Source organism: Carassius carassius, chromosome 14 (assembly GCF_963082965.1).
Source record: "Carassius carassius chromosome 14, fCarCar2.1, whole genome shotgun sequence".
NCBI classification, from domain to species: domain Eukaryota; kingdom Metazoa; phylum Chordata; class Actinopteri; order Cypriniformes; family Cyprinidae; genus Carassius; species Carassius carassius.
In genome coordinates, this window is record NC_081768.1 from 30,286,549 (window position 1) to 30,308,476 (window position 21,928).

General features: G+C 39.2%; 2 protein-coding genes and 1 long non-coding RNA gene across 4 annotated transcripts; 2 read left to right on the forward strand and 1 right to left on the reverse strand.

Moving 5' to 3' along the window:
• Window positions 1–213: 213 nt before the first annotated feature.
• Window positions 214–3,301, reverse strand: LOC132157476 (glutathione S-transferase 3-like). Of its 2 annotated transcripts, XM_059566834.1 has the most exons (7): window positions 3,084–3,301; window positions 1,852–1,965; window positions 1,573–1,624; window positions 1,348–1,480; window positions 1,107–1,248; window positions 901–1,026; window positions 214–521 (listed from the first exon to the last, which is right to left on the reverse strand). In XM_059566834.1, the coding sequence occupies exons 2-7, from the start codon at window positions 1,936–1,938 to the stop codon at window positions 390–392; spliced, it is 672 nt and encodes a 223-aa protein (XP_059422817.1). In that variant the 5' UTR covers window positions 1,939–1,965; window positions 3,084–3,301; the 3' UTR covers window positions 214–389. The 2 variants fall into 2 exon arrangements, with proteins under 2 accessions (XP_059422817.1, XP_059422816.1); XM_059566833.1 differs by lacking the exon at window positions 3,084–3,301 and having other exon boundaries at window positions 1,852–2,195.
• Window positions 3,302–3,821: 520 nt separating this feature from the next.
• Window positions 3,822–18,174, forward strand: polh (polymerase (DNA directed), eta). The gene is made up of 10 exons (XM_059566835.1): window positions 3,822–4,076; window positions 4,299–4,433; window positions 5,172–5,398; window positions 7,790–7,962; window positions 8,744–8,847; window positions 8,942–9,061; window positions 9,188–9,311; window positions 11,146–11,211; window positions 11,928–12,091; window positions 17,450–18,174. The coding sequence occupies exons 1-10, from the start codon at window positions 3,940–3,942 to the stop codon at window positions 18,066–18,068; spliced, it is 1,869 nt and encodes a 622-aa protein (XP_059422818.1). The 5' UTR covers window positions 3,822–3,939; the 3' UTR covers window positions 18,069–18,174.
• A 2,787-nt stretch (window positions 18,175–20,961) lies between these two features.
• On the forward strand, window positions 20,962–21,280 carry LOC132157480 (uncharacterized). Its single transcript, XR_009437554.1, has 2 exons — window positions 20,962–21,081; window positions 21,116–21,280. It is a non-coding gene; the product is annotated as an uncharacterized LOC132157480 (long non-coding RNA).
• Window positions 21,281–21,928: the final 648 nt, after the last annotated feature.

The window sequence follows — 21,928 nt, forward strand, 5'->3', positions numbered from 1 at the left end:
GTTATATTAAATCATTTTATTGATCTGCTCCATTAAAGCTATTCATAGAAAGAAGCATCAGTGTTATTACTGGAGCAAACCCATGGTAATTCACAGATGTGGCAAAGCACCGAGAGCTGGTTATTCTGATGCTCGGTCTTGTTTTCAGCCTCCTCATGGTTCTGCGGCTTTTGATCTTCTACGAGCTGGTGGACGGACCTTTCTCACAACATCTCCTGGACCGCTTGCATCAGCATGACCACTTTATATCACCAAATTGTATCTCGTACATTCCTAATAAATCGGTCTCAGCTTAAATCTCGTAACAATAATGAAGTTTGGTCTGTAAATTAATTAGTGATTGACATCATCTGTTAATGAATTCAAATCAGTGTAAAACCATGAGCGTGCTATTTGAAAAGGTGGCTCAACACCTCCTTCACGGTTTTCACATACGCTTCATCGGGTGGAGGTTTTCTAGCGCTGCCCGGCTGGAGGAACTTGCTGACGGTTGGTAAGGCCTTCATTTTCTCTTGAAAAGCCTGCAAAACAAATGAAACATTATACAAGATTCAAAATCACAATGTACAGGTAATACAGCAGCAAAGCAAAGAGTACCGCTTGTTTGGGATCACAGGAACATCGCTTTGAATCGGGGTCTGAACTCTCTGCTTCACTAAACCAGACCAGACTACTCTCTATTACTGTATATCTGACTACCAGCACAGATTTATTTATCTGAATCATCAAATACACTTATTTGCACGGCTAGTGACTCTTGACTCAATCATTGCTGTAAATATTTGCCAATATTTAAGGATGCTATTGTAATAAACTAACTCTACAACATCGTATGTTGAAAGAAATGGTTTGATTAGGGTATTTTGGGGTTGGGTGTCTGTGTGAGGAACTGTGAAGCACCTGGATTTTAGGAAAGCTTGAAAGTATTGTAGGGAGTTTCTCCTGCAGCATCAGAGTGACTTCAAGAAGGTGAACGTCAGCACGGCTCAACTGTTTTCCCACAAGGAACTGAGAGTTTGCAAGACCCTAAAAACACAAAGCGTGGATAATCATGCCTCAGACTGGGAGAATGAATAGTGTTTCTTTTAAAGTGTCACTGTCTGTACCTTTTCAAACACGGGAAGGAAGCGGTCTTTGGCCTTTTGCTCTATATTACTGAGCTGTTTGGGTTTGTTTTCAGCTGGTGTGAAAGGATACATGATAAGCAAATCCATGAGATCACTGATTCCCTCTGAATACATGTCGATCCTTCAAAAACACACACATTCAGTTACAGTTATTCAGTTATTCGCTTAGGAGCAAGGCCACTTGGCCTCATAACACATTTCTTAAAAAGTTGACACCTACATAGCCCGTTCTTTAAGGTCTTTTCCATATAGATTGTATTTTCCAGCGATGTAGTTCAAGATGGCTTTTGACTGCACGAGCTGCATCCCGTCGATTTCAACCAAAGGCACCTGCTGAAACATCAGGGCTCCATCTACAATTAAAAATATGATTATTTTTATTATTATAAAGGACTATAAAACAATAAGAAACGAGGAAGTTGCTGAATATTTAATATTAGCCTACCATTCAGCAGTTTCTCATACTGCTCCTTTTGGGTCAGAAACACTTCTTCAAACTGTAAAGACGACACGTAAATCAAAACTCATTTATCTCGAGATTACATTATGATGTACACATTTAATTCCTAAAGTAACAGTGGTAAGTTATCATGCATACTATTTGCAATTAAACATCTTTATAAATAAGTTACATATATGTAAATCCCATTGAATTGCATCGACGCGTATAACTCTTCCAGACTTCACGCCATATGTTGAAATGTTTGCCATCCACGCCACAAACCTGGACTCCAGCTGCAGCCAGCAGCCATCGCACAGACTCCATCTTCCCTCTGCCATTGAAGTAATGCAGCACGACCTTTTCAGACATCTTCACTAACTTCCAAACGTGTTCTTGCTGTGAAAGACAGACTGTGCAGCAGGGCGTTTTATGTTTTCAGGTGTTACGTAACTCGTAGTAAAGTGTAATGCAGACTGGGCCTGAGATAAATGACCCCTGTCCCACTGAGACTCAAGTCTGCGATTTCCGCCTGCTCCGAAAAACTAAAGCAAGAAACCTTGCTGATTTCAATAATAATCCCGACTCGAGGTATTCAATAACACATCATTACACTGTTTCATGGGTCAGTTTTAAACAGCTCGAGCTTTTTTCAGACGAGCTTCTGCTGAGTGAATGATCAAAATCAAAACAGTAAAACATGCACGTGTGCAGAGTCATTGATTGTTATTTAGATCAAAAATATTGCTATGTCATTATGACATGCTATAATGATGATGTGTATCGCAAGCCGTTTTATTACTCTAGGATCAAGCGTCACACTGACTAGTCAAGTAATAATCTTGACTCGTCAAAATACACTCGTAAATATAATTTGCCACTCCGAGAATTATGTGCACAAAGTAACAAAATAAATAATCTTTGTCGTTGCACTTTTTTTTATTACTCACATTCAATATTTTACAGTAGCCCGGGGGTGAAGAATGGAATGACGTTTAAAAAATAATAACAATAATATTTTGAAAACAAAGTTGAAAGCTGGAAATGATATTAAAATGTGTGAGAAGTGAGAAGAAATCTGTCTAAAAACAACTCTTAAAAAAAAAAAAATTCTGTATGTAGAGCACAAAATGTAAAAGAATTGCAGTTAAATCTGTCCATGCAAATGTAACTTTTAGTTTACATGGCAGCAAAGCATTGTGGGAAAGATCAACTGTTTTAGTTTTAAAAGAGTAAAATAAATGAATTAATACACAATTCGTATTCGTGTCGTGTTTCAAACATATATTTGATCGCGTAAGTTAAATTGGTCCACGGTGGCATTAGGTTTACGTCACCAATAGATACGCCAATGGCAGCGCTGCGCATGACTGCAAAGCATTGTGGGAAATACCAACTGTTTACATTTTAAAATACTATATTAAACGAATTAATACACAATGTTGTGTTTCTTAAATCTGTATTCGATCAAGTAAGTACAGCGAACGCGTGAAAGCAGTAAGTTAATGTGAACTCACCGTCAAAGAGAAGCACCGCTGGGGTCCGAGGTATATAATCTTCGTGAACGCGCGTTAATTCTTGGATGTGAGGGCGATCTGGCTGCGACATCTGTCACCCCATTGATCGCTAGGGTTGATTCGGCTGATCTGGCTGGCTAGGCGGGTGTCCCCTTTCCTCCCTCACCGCTCCACGTGTGTCCCTCCCGAAGCCCCGCGCTCGGTGGAAGAGGACGAGCCCCGCGGACCACCGTTGGTATAGAAGTAGCTGCGCTCCCCTGCTAGAACCTCCAAACAAGCTCAAGGCCCATTTGTAGGAGAAACGTAGGGAAGTCAAGCTTCAAGACTTCAAACACATCCAAATGAGGCACTGCATGTGGCAGTCTGCCTTTCTTTTGACAAAACCTACATACACTTTTTAAGTAACACTGTGTTTAATGTAACAAGTACATTTATTCATTCTAGCAGACGCTTTTATCCAAAGCGACTTACAGCTCTTGTTCTGTCCAGGCTGGACTATTGCAATGCTCTCTTGGCAGGTCTTCCAGCCAATTCTATCAAACCTTTACAATTAATCCAGAACGCGGCAGCAAGATTAATTTTTAATGAGCCGAAAAGAATATACGTCACACCTGTTTGTTTGCACATGTACAATACAAAAATATAAAATAATATTATAAAACATACAGATACAGTAATAAATAAACTAGTAACAAAATTAAACATAAAGTAGGAAGTATTGTGCTGAAGTCCACTAGAGGGCAGTGCACAGACTCAGAGTCAGCAGCGCGCGGTACTCGACGAGCAGAAGAAGAGCGCGTGGAGCCCGCGGTTATGTTGAGTTATTGAGTTTTTTGTTGAAGACTGTGTGTGTTTGATGGATCTGGGGAAGGAGAGAGTGGTGGCGCTGGTGGACATGGACTGCTTCTATGTGCAGGTGGAGCAGAGAATCAACCCCGAGCTCAAGAACAAACCCTGCGTCGTGGCGCAGTACAAGACCTGGAGAGGCGGAGGGTGAGACCGCACTTCTGCTCTCTCATCTAAACATACTTACACAAATATATATGTTTCCAGTGATTGCCCTTTAAATACAACCAATGGAATGGTAGTTTTGTGCTTAAATGTCAAGAAAACAGTCATGATCCGGTTTCCTTTATTAAACCGAGCGGGGTGTGTGTCATGAAGTCTCTTGTTAAACCACAGAGATGTGTGTGTTGTGTTGTGTTGTGTTGTCAGCATCATCGCCGTGAGTTACGAGGCCAGAGGTCACGGGGTCACCAGGAACATGTGGGCAGATGATGCCAGGAAGCTGTGTCCTGACCTACAGGTGGCCCGAGTCAGAGAGGCTCATGGGAAGGCTGATCTCACCCCGTGAGTGCACCTTTCTTGTTAAGATGCATGTGAAGTTAGGTTTATATTCATGTTGAGTTCATGCATTCATCACTTACAGCAGACATCTTTGTCTTTCATAGACAAGGTTCAGATCATCTCTCTTTAATGGAAGAGTTCACTCAAAAATCAACATTTGATGATGTTCACCCTCAGGTCATCTGAGATATAGATTTAGTTTGTTTCTTCATCAGATTTGGAGAAATGTGTCACTCGGTCACTGTCTCTGCAGTGAATGGGTGCCGTCAGATTAAATGGGAGCATCACATTAAATCCACAGCACTCCAGTCCATCAGTAAACATCTGGAGAAGACAAAAGATGAAACCAATCCATCAAGACATTTTTATCTTCAACTAAAGTATGTGTCCATAATAACGCTTTCTTCAGTTCAATAATTGTCTTGTCTGAATCAGGAGAGAGCTCTGCATACAAAATAATAAACGGCCCAAAATGGCTCTAAACAAACATGTGTTTGGATTTTTGTTTGAGAGTGTTATGGCTTCTGATTTTAAACAGAAGTGAGATGGATTTGTTTCAGTTTAGATGTGAACTGATGGACTGGAGTGCTGTGGATTATTGTGATATTTTTATTCTGACGGCACCCATTCACTGCAGAGCATCCGTTGATGAGACACTGATGCAATGCTACATTTCTCCTAACCTCATGATGAAACATAACATCATGTGTTGTGGTTGAGTATGTTTTGGCTGTGCTTCAGTTACAGAGAGGCCAGTGTGGAGGTGATCGAGGTGATGTCCCGCTTCGCTGTCGTAGAGAGGGCCAGCATCGATGAGGCATACATGGACCTCACGGCCAGCGTGCAGGACAGACTGAAGCACATGAGCGTCCAGGACATCACGCTGCAGCAGCTGAGGAGCACCTACGTCCAGGGCTTCCCACAAACCAGCAGCAGCGGATGGAGCGAGCCTGCGGGGACAGATAAAGGTGTGCTTAAATGACATCAGGTCACTTGTTACTTTCATTGGAAAAGGCAGCAGGCATTAGAGCCGTGTAGTGGTCGACAAACTTTAAACTCATCATTTCAAACTATGCAGTGCTTTATCCATTTGCCCACTATCATGTCCATGTCATTTCCACTGTGTGCTGTATGCAAAGCGAGTGTTACCTTGACATTTACAAAATGGGGTGTCTATTTACACTAAGTGCACATAGACCGCTTTGATGACTGAAGCTATTTACACTAACTCTGCCCACAAACATGTGATTCAGATTCTCAACACTGCAAAAGTTATGACGCGATCGACTTGGGGTCGAAAACCACCTTTTGGTGAACTTTTTTCTTCCTTTTCAAATTTAAAATCACATCAGAAAAGCATTTATTTTAAATGAAAATGAAGAATATAATCAAAAAGCTGAAAGTAAAGCATCGGGTAGGGTTAGCATAGGTTTAGGTAGGTCTTTATTTTCCCAAAAAGGTGGGATTCATTTAATAATTTGAATTAAAATTACAATTTACACTCCATATGTTAATATTGTATACTGTTTTACAATGCACTAAAAATACTGAGGTGCAGATAAGTGCCACTATTTGCAATAAGTACAATTTTAACAGTGTAAATAGAATCTGTAGCCATTTACACTTTCAGTGCAAACAGCCGCTGCCTTTAAAAAAAATAATTAAAAAATATTCCCCTGTTGGTTACAATGTATTTATTTTTTATTATTTATATATATGTAGGGCTCTGATCAACCATTATTAACCAACTATTGGAATTTTTCTTCTGAAAAAAAAAAAGATTCACATTATTGAGGGCCTAAACGTGCTCAAAATCACGAATCTTTGCACACACACCAGAAGTATCGAAAACTGACACATGATGTGGGTTTCAATAGTGGGCGAGGCCAAATGACTCTATAGCGCCACCTTTAAAATTTCAACAAAGTGCCCCTCGAGCTGTGTTTCACATACATGTGTGAAATCTGTTTGAGTATTTTGAGTTTTTTACGTTTTGTGCCATTTTCAAGCATTGTATTTAAACGAACCCCCCCCATATATATAAACTGATCAACACCATGTTTAGGCAGCTTGACAAACTTCGGTGTTTTGCCATAAAACAGAAAGCTGTTGTAACTCAGCCATACAATGTCCGATCTGCCCCAAATTTCACATGTTTGGTAAGAGTCCTGTCCTGCACGCATGAACATGCCAATATTCAGTTATAATTATAGCGCCACCTGCTGGCAACAGGATACGTCATGTTTTATACTAACTCAAAAATACCATGTTCAGTCTGCACTAACCTTCATATGTTTGATCAAAGTCCATCAACATGCCAATATTCAGTTATAGTTATGACTTTGACATATTCCCCCTGTATTTACCACTTTAAAGCTGCAGTCGGTAACTTTTGACGCTCTAGCGGTTAATAAACAGAACTGCTTGCGTCTTGCGGAAGAACATTGTAGCCGGAGCTACTTCTCTCTGTTTATGTCTATGAAGAATCACAAAGGTACTGGGTTACTCCGCTGCGTTACGGTTCTAAGCAATCTAAAATCGTCAGAATATAAACACGTGTTATAGGTGTACCCTAGTGATTCAGGACAGGCTAAAAACACGGTTTGGAAAATGGATGCATGGTGTACTCGCTTATTATATATACATTTTGTAAATTTTGAAGACTGGGAGGAGCCAGAGGAGCTTGATTTTTTTTTTTTTTTTTTTTTTTTTCACAGATTATCTGTCTCATATTTTACTGTCAGGACATACTGACAGTTTTAACAAATATGTAAGAAATAAATTTTTACGAAAGTTACCTACTGCAGCTTTAAATGCACATTGCTCACCTGTTTCCCAAAAGCGGTGAGCCTTGGTGCGAGGGCACTTTAAACACTGCTTGAAATTTTATTTTAAATATTTCTTTATTTGCAAAAAATACTGTAATAGGATTACAGAATCAAGTAGCTGAGTATGGTTGCACGGTGCACCGATACTTCAAAAGTATCGCGATTCTCGGAAATAAAAAAAAGTCACGATTCCTACATTTATTAGTATCGATACTTCAAAGAATGACCGCGTTCCAGATTTGTAAGAGACTTATAAGAGGCAGCTCACATATTTTCCCTTTTCAGAAAAAGTATCGAGATCGCAATTCTTGACTTGGTATCGGTATCGAAACAATAATTTTGGTATCGTGACAACACTAATCCAGAGTATGTTTACTTTACACATTTATCGTTTTTTTTATTATTTCAAGTTTCTTAAATGTTAATTAGAATAAATAGACCTGGTATTTACGGCCCCCCTGCTCTGTAAGATATCGGCTGTGTAGAAGCTGATGTGGGTGCAGCACTAGAGCGGTGTGTTGGTGTGTGCAGAGGAGACGCGGCTCCGAGGTCTGCAGCAGTGGCTGGAGCATCTGTCCTCCAGCGATCTGCCCTCGAGTGCGGAGCTGCATCTGACCGTCGGCGCTCTGATCGTGGAGGAGATGAGGGCCGCTGTGGAGGAACACACCGGATTCCGTTGCTCCGCCGGCGTCTCACACAACAAGGTCTGCTTCGTCTCATATTGACACGGGTTACTCCTGGTGTTCACGCTTCATTCAGATGAAGATCTGTTCAGTAGCTAGGACACAGACTTCAAACCTTTGACTGGATTCAAATCTCAGATGCTATATCGGTTCATGGATATATATCAAAAAATCTCTTCCGTCCAAAATACACTAGTTCATTTAGTACATTAATACAATATATTAAAGGTTAAAATGAACATCACGGGCAAATGTTCGAATCCAATTGGTATTAGATATAATAATCAACACTCAAAAACAGTTGTATAACAAACATTTAAATTGTGCATAATTTATGTAATTATATAATTATGTCTAACTACTTATTGAAATATAAACATGCAAACAGTGACTGTTATAACTTCTCTTCATGAGAGATTTATTTAAAGATACATTCAACTGGTAAAAAATTTGAGGAATATGTAATGTAATACATATTTACCAACATGCTAATTTTTCTAGAATGTCTTCAGTATTATAGAATGTTCTTTTCTTCATAGAATGTCTTTTCAGAGATAAATGTGACACATTGTTTACAAATAATAGTCGAAATGGTTTAGTGCTAGTGTGATAAACACGTATGACCACAGGGAAACACTAATGTGTCCCAGAATGCATCAGTGAAGAATTTCTCCAAATCATGGTGTCTGTTCTTTTTTAGTGAACTATCACTGGAATTTACATGAATCAGATCTTCACATTAATCTGAGCAGGGCATCTTCAACACAAGTAAGGTCAATCAAAATTGTGTTTTTTTCCATAGGTGTTAGCCAAACTAGCATGTGGCTTAAACAAGCCTAATCGCCAAACAGTTTTGCCACTGGGATCCGTTCCAGAACTCTTTAGCACTCTTGCCATCAGTAAAATGTAAGTAGATCACTTGTACTATATTACACTTGATTCTCATAGTGTCCCTTAACAGTGAGAATGGGCTGTAAATGCATGTGTGGATGCTCTTCAGTCGTAATCTGGGCGGGAAGCTGGGGACGTCCATCATGGAGACTCTGCGAGTGCAAAACATGGGAGATCTCACTCAGTTCAGCAAGACCCAGCTGGAGCAGCACTTCGGAGAGAAGACCGGGTGAGAAGCAGAATAACCTGCCTGAGAAAGATTCAGACCTGAAAAACTCAGTACAAAATCAGTACAATCCTAAAAAGTCTTGGGAAGTTCTGTTAGGTGGAGCTGCTCATTTCTTCTGTTCCTCAGGTCGTGGCTGTATGACTTGTGCCGAGGGATCGAGTTTGAGCCCGTGAAGCCTCGACAGCTTCCCAAATCCATCGGCTGCAGCAAGAACTTCCCGGGAAAAACCTGTTTGGCTACACAGCAGCAGGTACGTGGTAGGGCTGTCAAATAAAAAAAAATTTTTTTTCCAATATTCACAGAATTTAAGATAAAAAATCCACATTTGAATGCGAAAATGTTGCTTTCTGTTATATTTTTCTGAATATCATTATATCCTGGAGAGCTCTCAATAAAAATAACACACTGAAACCGAGTACGCTTAGAACTGACTTCTTTTACTGTTCAATGACACATGGCTATACAGCGCCATCTACAGCAAGAAAACAACTGCATGATAACCCAGTTATCAACACTAAATACATAACACTTTAAAATGTAAGCGTGCGTCAGGCAGCTTGTTCAGTGAAATGCGATCACATAGTTGTCGTTGCATTTTAATAGTGGTCGACTGATATATCACCAAAGCTAATATATCGGCCGATATTTGGCATTTTTCAAATATCGGCATCGCCCGTTAAGTTTTTCTGTTTGACCGATTTGTTTGAGGTGGGACTTATATTTTGACGGCGCTGAGAGCGGCACCTGAACACACACATCATCGTCTTTAACCGTTCTGTTTAACACTGATAGAAGTCTGAACCGTTAAACAAAGGAATTAATGTGTACAGAAAGTATTATAATTATATATATATATATATATATATAATGATAATATTATTAGTAATAGAAAGGCAAACATTATAATACTTTCACGTTTGCCGTCAGCATTAAGCAAATATGCATTTATATAATTAAAAAATATATTTGAATGACTATTGAACATTTAATTTTACATACCTGGCAAACTTAGTCTTATCAGCGGTGAGATCTTGTGAAGTGTGTATCCAGCATGATCACATGTTGTCTGTGTGATGGTCGGTTCGTGTGAATTGAGTTCTTTAAACTCGTAATTTTAAATTATGCTGTCCTTTATCTATTATACTGTCATATTAATGTCATTTTCGCTGTGTGTAAAATTAGTATTATCCTTGCTTTGTTTGAAAATATGATTCGGAATACTTTGTCATCTAAAGTGTGTTTATTTGACATGTTAAATTTTTTTAATCGTCAAATTATTTAAAATTTCTTAAGTATTAGTGATAAAACAAAAAAAAAAACATTATATCTGCTATCAGCCCCCTGCTTTCCAAGATATCGGTATCGACATTGGAATCAGCTGTCAAAAAACCAATATCGGTCGACCACTAATTTAAATGTTTTTTGTCGGCTATCAAGTTGAAGCCACTGGATGTGGCACTGCTACGTTTTTCACTCAAAATACTGCAGAAAAAAAGAACTTCAATGCAGAGAAGATGATGTTTACTTCAAAACTGAAACCAAGCCGTTCACACAGAACACATATTTATCACATTTTCTAGAGGGACATATATCACTGTTGCACTTGCGTCTCACACAAGAGAGACTCATGTTTAGGAAGCCATGTAAAAATTAATGAAGGTTCAACTTGTAAAAAACATTTGTCAAGACTTTTATGGCAGTTTTTCAATGAAAAAAGTAGTCTTTGTGATTGGTTTTCGGTTCTTTGTATTAAACTATGCATACATGATGCTGTTTTTTTTGATTAAGCAATTTAATATTTATGTATTACTTTTTTTTTTTTTTTTTAAACCTTATGCACTTTTTTTCAAAGATAGTCCTGCTATTGTATTGTTTTGAAGAAACATGTGGTAACAATATTTTGTTCGATGTGGCCTCAGGAGAGAAGCCAAAAGTTTTTCCCCCAACTGAAATGTTGCTTTTAAAATGCGAATATTTATCACATTTAAGAAACATTTGAATGCATTTGTTCAGCCGTTTTTCAGCCCTAGTACACGTCAGATTTGAGCCTGGCGTGACTCTGGTGTAACCGCTCTCTCGTTCAGGTGCAGCACTGGCTTCATCAGCTGGCTCTCGAGTTACAGGAGCGACTCGACAAAGACAGAGAGATGGTGAGTCCGTTATCAGTGAAGTAACAAATAAATCATTCTGAGTGACTGAGCTACATTCAGAGATTTAAAATACAGTGAAATGAGATTTGCTTACTCAGATTTTTACAGGAACCATCATTTGCGTTTCGAAATGTTTCTTATAGACACTTTGTTTCAGTGAACTGGTTCAAATAACCGAATCTCCCGTTTGTTTATATAATCACATAATGTAATTGTAACTATATTACACAACTTAATTTCTGAACTTAATTTGTTTTCTTTTTTTTTTTAATGTATGGATTACTTGTGTTGTTATCGGCATCTGGTGAAAATGTCATGTCAACCGCATCTTTAGAAATATATTTACTTGGAAAAATGGTGGCGTGTTCTGTACTCATTTTACCCACTGTATTACAGCAATAATGTTGTGAAACGTGGAGGTTTTTCTTGTCTAAAGAGAATAAACTGGCCGCGTTCATTTGTGTTCAGTTCGTATATCTGTCGTAGTCTGACTGTGACTGTCGGAGGAACTGGAGCGCTGAATGAACATGATTATTTTTGGCTCATTTCGAGTGGCAGTGACTGTCAGGTGTCTGAAAGTGCGTTTTGATGAAGAACCTGGAGATCTGTTCTGCTCCAGCCCGAGCGGTTTCAGACGTTTCACTCCGGTTTGGTGAACTGGACATCACTAGTATGTTTCTTCTCGTCATATGTGATTTGTGTTGTTTTGTCCTCAGAACGGGCGGCTGGCCAAACAGCTGACGGTGGGCATCAGGCAGGCTGGAGGTCAGAGTTTCTCTCGCTGCTGTGCTCTTGTTCGCTATGATGCTGTGAAGATGACCTCAGACAGTCTGGCCATCATCAAGAGCCTCAACACCGCAGGAAGCCACCAGGAGGCGTGGTGAGTGATCATAATGAACTAGACAGTGATCTAGATCCAAATATTAAAGGGGTCATATGATTAAATTTCTAGTTTTCCTTTCTCTTTGGTGCGTTACAAGCTGTTCGTGAATAGATGAGATTCATAAAGTAACCTAAAGAGATATTTGCCCTCCTAAAATGCCTTGTGTAAGAAAATATTGATACATGTATTGCAATATTTTGTTTGCCGATACTGTATCGATTCTCAAAAACTTAATATCGATATAAAAAAAAAAAAGATTCATGGCCGTTGTTTCGTTTTGTTTATTTCCCGACCACTAGATGGCAGTCTCTGAACAAATCCTGAGTGACAGGAAGTCCTAGCATTAGAGCACGCCACTGATGTTAGCGTTAATGTAGTTTGCTGCTAGTAATGGAGGGTGAAAGATTTGTCCCAGTTCATGTTTCTGTGTACAAAGCTGAAGTGTGCGGTCATTTGGGCTGTTGTGGTAAACTCCACCGTGGGATTGTAGCGCTGGCGCTGCCTCGTTCTGTTGTTAGCTGGGACACGTGTGAAGAGACCCGCGCGGGGCACAGCCATAGATGGGAGGGTCGACGCGCAGCTGCAGCTTTCTCTCACTTTGGGGGCGTTTTGTGCAGTTGGTGCGGTGTTCAAGTCGCGATTTAGGTGATTCCACACGGGAAAACAAAAAAAATTTAAAAACCTGTGAAATCCAAGTGGAAAGGTTGAACATCTGTGTTTTTTTGTTTGTTTTACAAATTTTGTTTTCTTTAGGGATCCTAGCAATTAATTTTTCATTGATATTAAGCAGATGTAATTATTTTATTATATTTATATCAAAATGTTATGACATATTATGTCACAATTGTAAACTTAAACTGTAATGTAGCACAATATATCGTATTGCAACCCTGGTATCGTGATACATATTGTATCTCCAGATTATTGGCAATACACAGCCCTAATGTTTAAACACACCCCCACATCTCTGCGTCATGATGTGGGAAGATTTGCATAACATCACCCAAATGTTCACGCAAAGAAAGAAGGTGTAACTTTTATTCTGCTGTAGTATTGTTGCTGTCACTGCCATGTTGTGGCCTTGTGAAAGTGAAACTACTTTGTTTGGTCTTCCAAAAGCGGACATGACATGACAACTGGTTAAGTTGTATTAACAACAATGTTCCAAAACAGTTCAACCCAAATATTCAGATGTGTACAATGCATTTTATGGAGCACTGTTTCCTGGGAGAGTAGCTACAATGCCGTCTACACTCAAACGCTGTTTCTATAAAGTGAGGCAGTTCCAACTTTGCAAGGACAGTCTGGCGCTTAGATTTATATTTAAAGAATTTGCCACTGATTCAAACATGAATTTTGACGATCAAGTATGAGTAACACTTGTTGTTTCTCCGATCACAAATGCAGACATAGTTTTATGTTTACGCGGTGCGATACGCAATGCAACGCAGAAAAAAAAAACTGTATAATTTATTATAATCAGTAATTATGTCCCCACTGGATGCAACAAATGCCTCTTTTGTAATGGGAAACATGGCATCACAGTTTGGTGAGGTGCGTAACATTCCCGTGACATGCTTGAGACATTCAGACAATCACAAGGCACTTGATAGCTGGCCAATCAGAGCACATCAGGCAGGGCATAGAGTCAAGTCAAGTCACCTTTATTTATATAGCGCTTTAAACAAAATACATTGTGTCAAAGCAACTGAACAATATTCATTAGGAAAACAGTGTGTCAATAATGCAAAATGATAGTTAAAGGCAGTTCATAATTGAATTCAGTGATGTCATCTCTGTTTAGTTTAAATAGTGTCTGTGCATTTATTTGCAATCAAGTCAACAATATCGCTGTAGATGAAGTGACCCCAACTAAGCAAGCCAGAGGCGACAGCGGCAAGGAACCGAAACTCCATCGGTGACAGAATGGAGAAAAAAACCTTGGGAGAAACCAGGCTCAGTTGGGGGGCCAGTTCTCCTCTGACCAGACGAAACCAGTAGTTCAATTCCAAGCTGCAGCAAAGTCAGATTGTGCAGAAGAATCATCGGTTTCCTGTGGTCTTGTCCTGGTGCTCCTCTGAGACAAGGTCTTTACAGGGGATCTGTATCTGGGGCTTTTAGTTGTCCTGGTCTCCACTGTCTTTCAGGGATGTAGAGGTCCTTTCTAGGTGCTGATCCACTATCCGGTCTGGATACGTACTGGATCCGGGTGACTGCAGTGACCCTCTGATCTGTACACAGACTGGATCTGGTGGCTACGGTGACCTCAGAATAAGAGAGAAACAGACTAATATTAGTGTAGATGCCATTCTTCTAATGATGTAGCAAGTACATAGGGTGTTATTGGAAGTGTTCCCGGTTCCGGTTTACCTAATTAATGCAGCCTAAAAATCCTTGAACGGATTTGGATAATAAAAGCATATTAGTATGTTATGTGTATGCCAGGTTAAAGAGATGGGTCTTTTAATCTAGATTTAAACTGCAAGAGTGTGTCTGCCTCCCGAATAATGTTAGGTAGGTTATTCCAGAGTTTAGGCGCCAAATAGGAAAATGATCTGCCGCCCGCAGTTGATTTTGATATTCTAGGTATTATCAAATTGAGTTTTGAGAACGTAGCGGACGTAGAGGATTATAATGTAAAAGAAGCTCACTCAAATACTGAGGTGCTAAACCATTCAGGGCTTTATAAGTAATAAGCAATATTTTAAAATCTTTACGATGCTTGATAGGGAGCCAGTGCAGTGTTGACAGGACCGGGCTAATATGGTCATACTTCCTGATTCTAGTAAGAACTCTTGCTGCTGCATTTTGAACTAGCTGTAGTTTGTTTACGAACAGTGCAGAACAACCACCCAATAAAGCATTACAATAATCTAACCTTGAGGTCATAAATGCATGGATTAACATTTCTGCATTTGACATTGAGATTATAGGCCGTATTTAGATATTTTAGATATTTTGAGATGGAAAAATGCAGTTTTACAAATGCTAGAAACTTGGCTTTCTAAGGAAAGATTGCGATCAAATAGCACACCTAGATTCCTAACTGATGACGAAGAATTGACAGAGCAGCCATCAAGTCTTAGACCGTGTTCTAGGTTATTACATGCAGAGTTTTTAGTTCCTATAATTAACACCTCTGTTTTTTCAGAATTTAGCAGTAAGAAATTACTCGTCATCCAGTTTTTTATATCGACTATGCATTCCATTCGTTTTTCAAATTGGTGTGTTTCACCAGACCGCGAAGAAATATAGAGTTGAGTATCATCAGCATAACAGTGAAAGCTAACACCATGTTCCCTGATGATATCTCCCAAGGGTAACATATAAAGCGTGAAGAGTAGCGGCCCTACTACTGAGCCTTGAGGTACTCCATACTGCACTTGTGATCGATATGATACCTCTTCATTCACTGCTATGAATTGATGGTGGTCATATAAGTATGATTTAAACCATGCTTATGCACTTCCGTTAATGCCAACAAAGTGTTAAAGTCTATGCAAAAGAATGTTGTGGTCAATTATGTCAAACGCAGCACTAAGATACAATAAAACTAATAGAGAGATACACCCACGATCAGATGATAAGAGCAGATCATTTGTAGCTCTAAGGAGAGCAGTCTCAGTACTATGATACGGTCTAAATCCTGACTGGAAATCCTCACATATACCATTTTTCTCTAAGAAGGAATATAATTGTGAGGATACAACCTTTTCTAGTATCTTGGACAGAAAAGGGAGATTCGAGATTGGTCTATAATTAACTAGTTCTTTGGGGTCAAGTTGTGGTTTTTTGATGAGAGGCTTAATAACAGCCAGTTTGAAGGTTTTGGGGACATATCCTAATGACAATGAGGAATTAATAATAGTCAGAGGAGGATCTATGACTTCTGGAAGCACCTCTTTTAGGAGCTTAGATGGTATAGGGTCTAACATACATGTTGTTAGTTTAGATGATTTAACAAGTTTATACAATTTTTCCTCTCCTATAGTAGAGAATGAGTGGAACTGTTCCTCAGGGGGTCTATAGTGCACTGTCTGATGCGATACTGTAGCTGACGGCTGAATGGTTACAATTTTATCTCTAATAGTATCGATTTTAGAAGTAAAGTAGTTCATAAACTCATTACTGCTGTGATGTTGGGAAATGTCAACGCATGTTGAGGCTTTATTTTTGGTTAATTTAGCCACTGTATTGAATAAATACCCGGGGTTATGTTTGTTTTCTTCTAAAAGAGAAGAAAAGTAATCGGATCTAGCAGTTTTTAATGCTTTTCTGTAGGATAGGTTACTTTCCCGCCAAGCAATACGAAATACCTCTAGTTTTGTTTTCCTCCAGCTGCGCTCCATTTTTCGGGCTGCTCTCTTTAGGGTGCGAGTATGCTCATTATACCATGGTGTCAAACTGTTTTCCTTAACCTTCCTTAAGTGTAAAGGAGTAACTGTATTTAAAATGCTAGAAAAGAGAGAGTCCATAGTTTCTGTTACATCATCAAGTTGTTCTGAGGTTTTGGATATGCTAAGGAATTCGGATACATCAGGCTACTGCTAGAGGAGCAGCAATAATGTACAGTATGTGGAAAATTGTTTTTGAACCTTTAACCACATAAACACATTGCATTACACCAAATACACAAAATAATGTCCTTTTTAGGAACATCCTATGACCCCATTAACTTTATTTTGCCATTTACTTTTTTTACATTTTACATTAAAAAAAATTATCTTTAAAGGGATCATGAACTGCACCTGTGTTTTTATTTTCTACTGTTCTCTGAGGTCCACTTGTAATGTTATCAAGATTTTTACATCAAAAACGGTTTGTGTTTCTGAAAATCCTGCATCAAATTGTACCTAGTTTGAAAACAAATCCATGGTAAAATGAAGTAAACAAAGGACAGAGTTCTTACTTGCGCAGTATGGAACTATAAATTTCTGAAAATAAAGTTAATCCACTCTTTCCTAATGTTGGGATCATAACGAAGGCAATGCAAGCACTGCAATGCAAACGTCTTGTCTTTGGAGTCTTGAATCTTTATTGTTTGGTTTCTGCGTAAACCTGTGCGTTTGCGCCCCTCGTAAAAACTACATGCATGAATCTGTGGGTGGGGCTAAACAGGCAGCGATGTAGAATCTGTGGGTGTAATAAAATTAGGTTTATTTTCCCCTAAACTCAGTTTTCCATCTCAAGATTGAATATGTCACAAAAAATTGTCTAGTTAAATGAGTTTCAGAACATTCAAGAGTTAGTCTATCATTGACATGGATTTTATCGCAATTCAATTTGATATCGTTTTTTCAGCCAGTCCAAGTTGAGTGAGCTATTTCTGTAAGGCTGATTATGTTTCTCTCTTAGGTCTCCTGCTTTGACTTGTCTTCATCTGTCAGCCAGTAAGTTCAGCGATGTTCCCTCATCCTCGTCCGGAGGAATAGCAGGCTTCCTGTCCAGTGACGCACCTTCAACACAATCGCGTGTAGCCTCTACACAAACCCCCAAAACAGAGCCGAGTCCCAAGCGGCCAGGGGCCATCCAGTCTCTGTTTGAGAAGGCTGCTGAAAAGAAGAAACAGCATGGGGAGGAAGCTCATAAAGATGTACATGTGTCACCCAGTCTCAGTTCTCATAAAGCCCCTGGCATCTCCTCCTTCTTCCACAGAAAGGGTCTGGAAAAGACGCTCCAGCTGTCCACTCTGCCTGAGGACCGGAGCGCCGCGGCTGGAGTCGAGTCGCCCCCTGAGGATCTTCACGTGTGCGAGCGCTGTGGACTGAAGGTGCTGGTCTGGGAAATGCCTGAGCACATGGACTATCATCTGGCTCTGGACTTGCAGAGGTCGTTCTCCTCGGCTACCAGCGACGGGCCGGTGCAGTCGTCCCGCGGGAAGAGCCAGGCGAAGATTCGGAGCGGCCCGCAGGCCAAGAGAGCGCGAGTGCAGGGAAACCGCGGCACGCTGGACTCCTTCTTCAGAAAGACATGACCGCAGTCCCAGACAGCTTTTCATATCTTTGGGTTTTGATGAGAAATATTTGTGTCTTTTGAATTTTTGTATATTTTATTTAAATAAATACAATCTGAGAATCTGATGGGTGTGATGACATTTTAGGACATAATCTTGTTGTTTGAGGGAGGAACATTTGTTTTACTAATATTTTTGTGTAGAAACCCTTGCTTTCATTTGAACTGAATCTCAACATTTTGGAATAACTTTCATATTGCATTTAGATGTTATTAGACTTCGAGTGAAGTTAACGTGTGGCAAATTCAATTGAATGGGTATGATGTGGAAAGGCAAACATCTTAATAATAGTTCTAACAGCAAAAACCAAGCCCTGTGGTCAAAAGATGTCTGTAGAGGTCAGAAACAGGTTTGTGTCAAGCCACACATCTGGGGAAGACTTCAGAAAAGCATTCTGCTTCATTGAAGGGTCACAGAAGCATGTAGTCTCTGTTACCTTGAAACAACCCAGACTCTTGCTAGAGCTGGCCTCCTGGACAAACTGAGCGACTGATGGAGAAGGGCTTTGTTTAGAGTGGTGACCGAGAGCCTGATGGTCACTCTAGTTGAGCTCTATGATCATACGTGGAGATGGGAGAAACCTACAGAAGGACAAACCTCACTGCAACACTCCACCAGTCTGAGCTTTATGGCGGTGTGGCCAGACACAATCCTAAATGACCCTCAAACTCTTGAGAAACAAGATTCTCTGGTCTGATGAACCTCATTTTTTTTAAGGAAATCATCTCTGACTGAGAGACTCGTCTGAGTAGAAGAAAAGCTCAGCGCACAAAAATATAAGATCGCCTTAGTTAAAACCCAGTCCAGAAGCTCAGACTGGGTTTACCTTCCAACAGGACAGTGACCCTAAACACAGCAAGAGTGGCTTAGACAACTCTGAATGTCCTTGAGTGGCCCAGACACAGCCTGGGATCGAACCCAATCAAATATTTCTGGAGAAACCTGAAAATGTGCATCTGCCCTCATCCAACCTGACAGAGCTTGAGAGGTGAAGAAGTGAGAAGAATGACAGATCATTATAATTATCATAATGCTTATGAGCAAAGATAAAGACTTGAGGCTGTTAAGGTGCTTCAGCTAAATATTTAGCTAAGGGTATGAATACTTATGCAATATACTTCAGATATATATATATATATATATAATAATTATTTTTTATGGGTTTATATTTTAATACATTTAAGAAGTAATGACAATTATGTTTTTGCTTTGTCAGTATGGTGTATGGAGTGTAGATTGATGTGGTGAAAAATAGTAATTCAAACAGTTTAACAAAAGGGAGCAACATAACAAAATGTGGAAAAAATTAAGTTGTATGAATACGTTTGCAAGGCACTGTATAAGTGTGAGGACACTTTCAGCAAATGTTATTTTTTTGCGGGTCAACTGTTCCTTATAAAAGGCACATGCAACATCCTGAATAGTTTTGTCATTATTTTCTTCACATCACTAGAGGGCAACACATCATGACTGAAACACAATCTTCCCACCAGCGTGAAACTGGGATGTCATGATGTCTTTTGAAATGTTTTCTCATTTTGAACTACAGATCAAATTCAAGATCTTTCTTGAGAGATGGACAGTTGAGCCCAGAAGTACTGGTCCCCTTGGTACATATGAGCAAAGAAATCTGTTAAAAGTGGATTTGCATTGTTTTTCACTTTTATCACTTTATTTGGAGAACACATGACAAAGGTGGTGGTGTTGGAGCTGTGTTTTTAGACTTAGCAAAGGCATTTGACACAGTGAATCATAACTGTTTAATGTCAAAACTTCAGAATTTTAATTTATCAGATGCTGCCTTGATGTGGATGAAATCATACCTCAGTAATAGAAGTCAATGCACAAGAGTGGCTGATAAATGCTCCTCATTTGCTAGTTGTCCTATGGGGGTTCCTCAGGGGTCAATTTTAGGACCGATTTTATTTAGAATTCATATTAATGATCTGCCTCAAGTATGTCCAGGTGTAAATGTTATAATGTATGCAGATGATACTGTGCTTTTTACTCATGCAAGAACTAAAGAACCAGTTGCAAACAAATTGTCATCTGCAATGGTAAGAGTCTCAAATTGGTTGAATGAGACTTGTTTGTCTCTAAATGTAAGTAAAACTGTATGCACGTATTTCACTGCACGAAAACAAAACTCTGTAAATCCAGATATAATATTTAATGAAGCAATCAAATTTGTGACACATGTTAAATATTTAGGAATAATAATAGACCTTTCTTTTAAAAATCAAGTAAAAAGGGTTATAAATAATGTTAAATTTAATTTGAATAATTTTAAAAACATCAGGCACCAACTCTCTGAATCAGCTGCACTTCTTCTAGTACATACTCTGATTCTCCCTCACTAGTCGTATTGTATAACAACATGGTCACAAGCAGATGTAACTACACTTAGGCCTGTGTTCTCCCTTCATAAACAAATCATGAAAGTGTTAGATAAAAAAACCAAGGGACTACCATCATTGTACTATTTTGAAAAGGTTACATTTTTTAAGTTTTAATAATTTTGTATTTTATATTGATGTGTGCCTGATGTACAAAATTATTCATAATCTTGCTCCACCCCCTTTTCAGGGATGCGTGACCCATAACGGAAGTACAGGTGGACTAGAGCATCTGCCAGGGGAGATTTGATACCGCAGTACAGAAAAACAGCCTTTGGGCAAAAAGCCTTTTCAGTTAGAGTAGTGGGGTTGTGGAATTCCTTACCTACAAACAAACATTCCTAATAACTGTGTGCCACTGTTGGAAAAAAAAGGGTTCCCCCACACACTTTGAATTATTTTACTTCAAAGAAATGTTAGATTTTTTTTTTTTTTTGAATGAAAGGTCAAAAGAATAAAGCAAATCTATTTTTACAGGATTCTTTGCTCATATTTAAATAATTCTGAAGTGAGGTCCATGTAGCAGACAAACTGATGTGATACAGATGTAAATCATCAGTTGTCCTGTTTGAGTTCGAGTTGATCAGCTTTCATTTTAGCCCAAATCTACAGACAACAGGCTCAAGAGACCAGCTCAAATAATGAAATCACTGTCAGGAGTAAACCTTAATAAACTTTATTTATGTACATCACAATATACAAACACATTTGTACATAAATATTCAAATTCACCAAAAAATAAGGCTAAAATATTTTTAAAATTCTAAAAAAAATAAACATTAGCATGTAAAGCCAGAAAAGTGACATTCGGTGTAAAATGAGACGTCACTCAAAAAATGCGTAAGAAATCTAAGGAACTAAAACATCCAGAATTCCCTAACATTCTATATAAATGTACTTTTTTTTTGGTTCAAATACATTTTTTTACTTCTAAAATTGCACACAGAACAGTGATATAGTAGAAACCCGAGCATGAACGTGTCCTGATATGTGTTTCAGTACTGAGACCAACATGCATGTGATGGTTACAGGACAGCGCTAGCTAACAAACATCTAAAAACAACCAATCAAAAGCGTTAGCACCAAACCAAGTGTTCAGTGTAGCTCACTATACTAGTGACCCAAGAGAGAAAGCGCGATAGAGCAGGAATACAGACTGCTTTGCATAATCAGTGATGTGTGAACGTAATGCTTTCCTGAGCTACCAGAGCACTGGAGTGCAGGCAGAAACAGACGCTGGCTTCAGGTCGAGGCCGATTGACTTCTGGAGCGTCACAAGGAACGCAGGAACACTTGGTGACTTCTAGCAGAGATCGAAAGCCTGTGCTGTTAAAGCTTGAGTAAAAAACCTCTTTAGAAAACCCTAAAACAAATCAAAAGACATCAGCGAGGTGGCTTTCTGACGTTTGGTACAGCAGAGCGATG

Excerpts from the sequence above, each read along its gene's own strand:
- LOC132157476 (XM_059566834.1), bottom strand. The coding sequence starts at position 1,938 with ATGTCTGAAAAGGTCGTGCTGCATTACTTCAATGGCAGAGGGAAGATG. Across the intron at positions 1,481-1,572 it reads GTATGAGAAACTGCTGAATG|ATGGAGCCCTGATGTTTCAG; the intron begins GTAGGCTAATAT and ends TTTTAATTGTAG. Across the intron at positions 1,249-1,347 it reads GACCTTAAAGAACGGGCTAT|GATCGACATGTATTCAGAGG; the intron begins GTAGGTGTCAAC and ends GTGTTTTTGAAG.
- polh (XM_059566835.1), top strand. The coding sequence starts at position 3,940 with ATGGATCTGGGGAAGGAGAGAGTGGTGGCGCTGGTGGACATGGACTGC. Across the intron at positions 5,399-7,789 it reads GCCTGCGGGGACAGATAAAG|AGGAGACGCGGCTCCGAGGT; the intron begins GTGTGCTTAAAT and ends TGGTGTGTGCAG. Across the intron at positions 11,212-11,927 it reads TCGACAAAGACAGAGAGATG|AACGGGCGGCTGGCCAAACA; the intron begins GTGAGTCCGTTA and ends TTTTGTCCTCAG.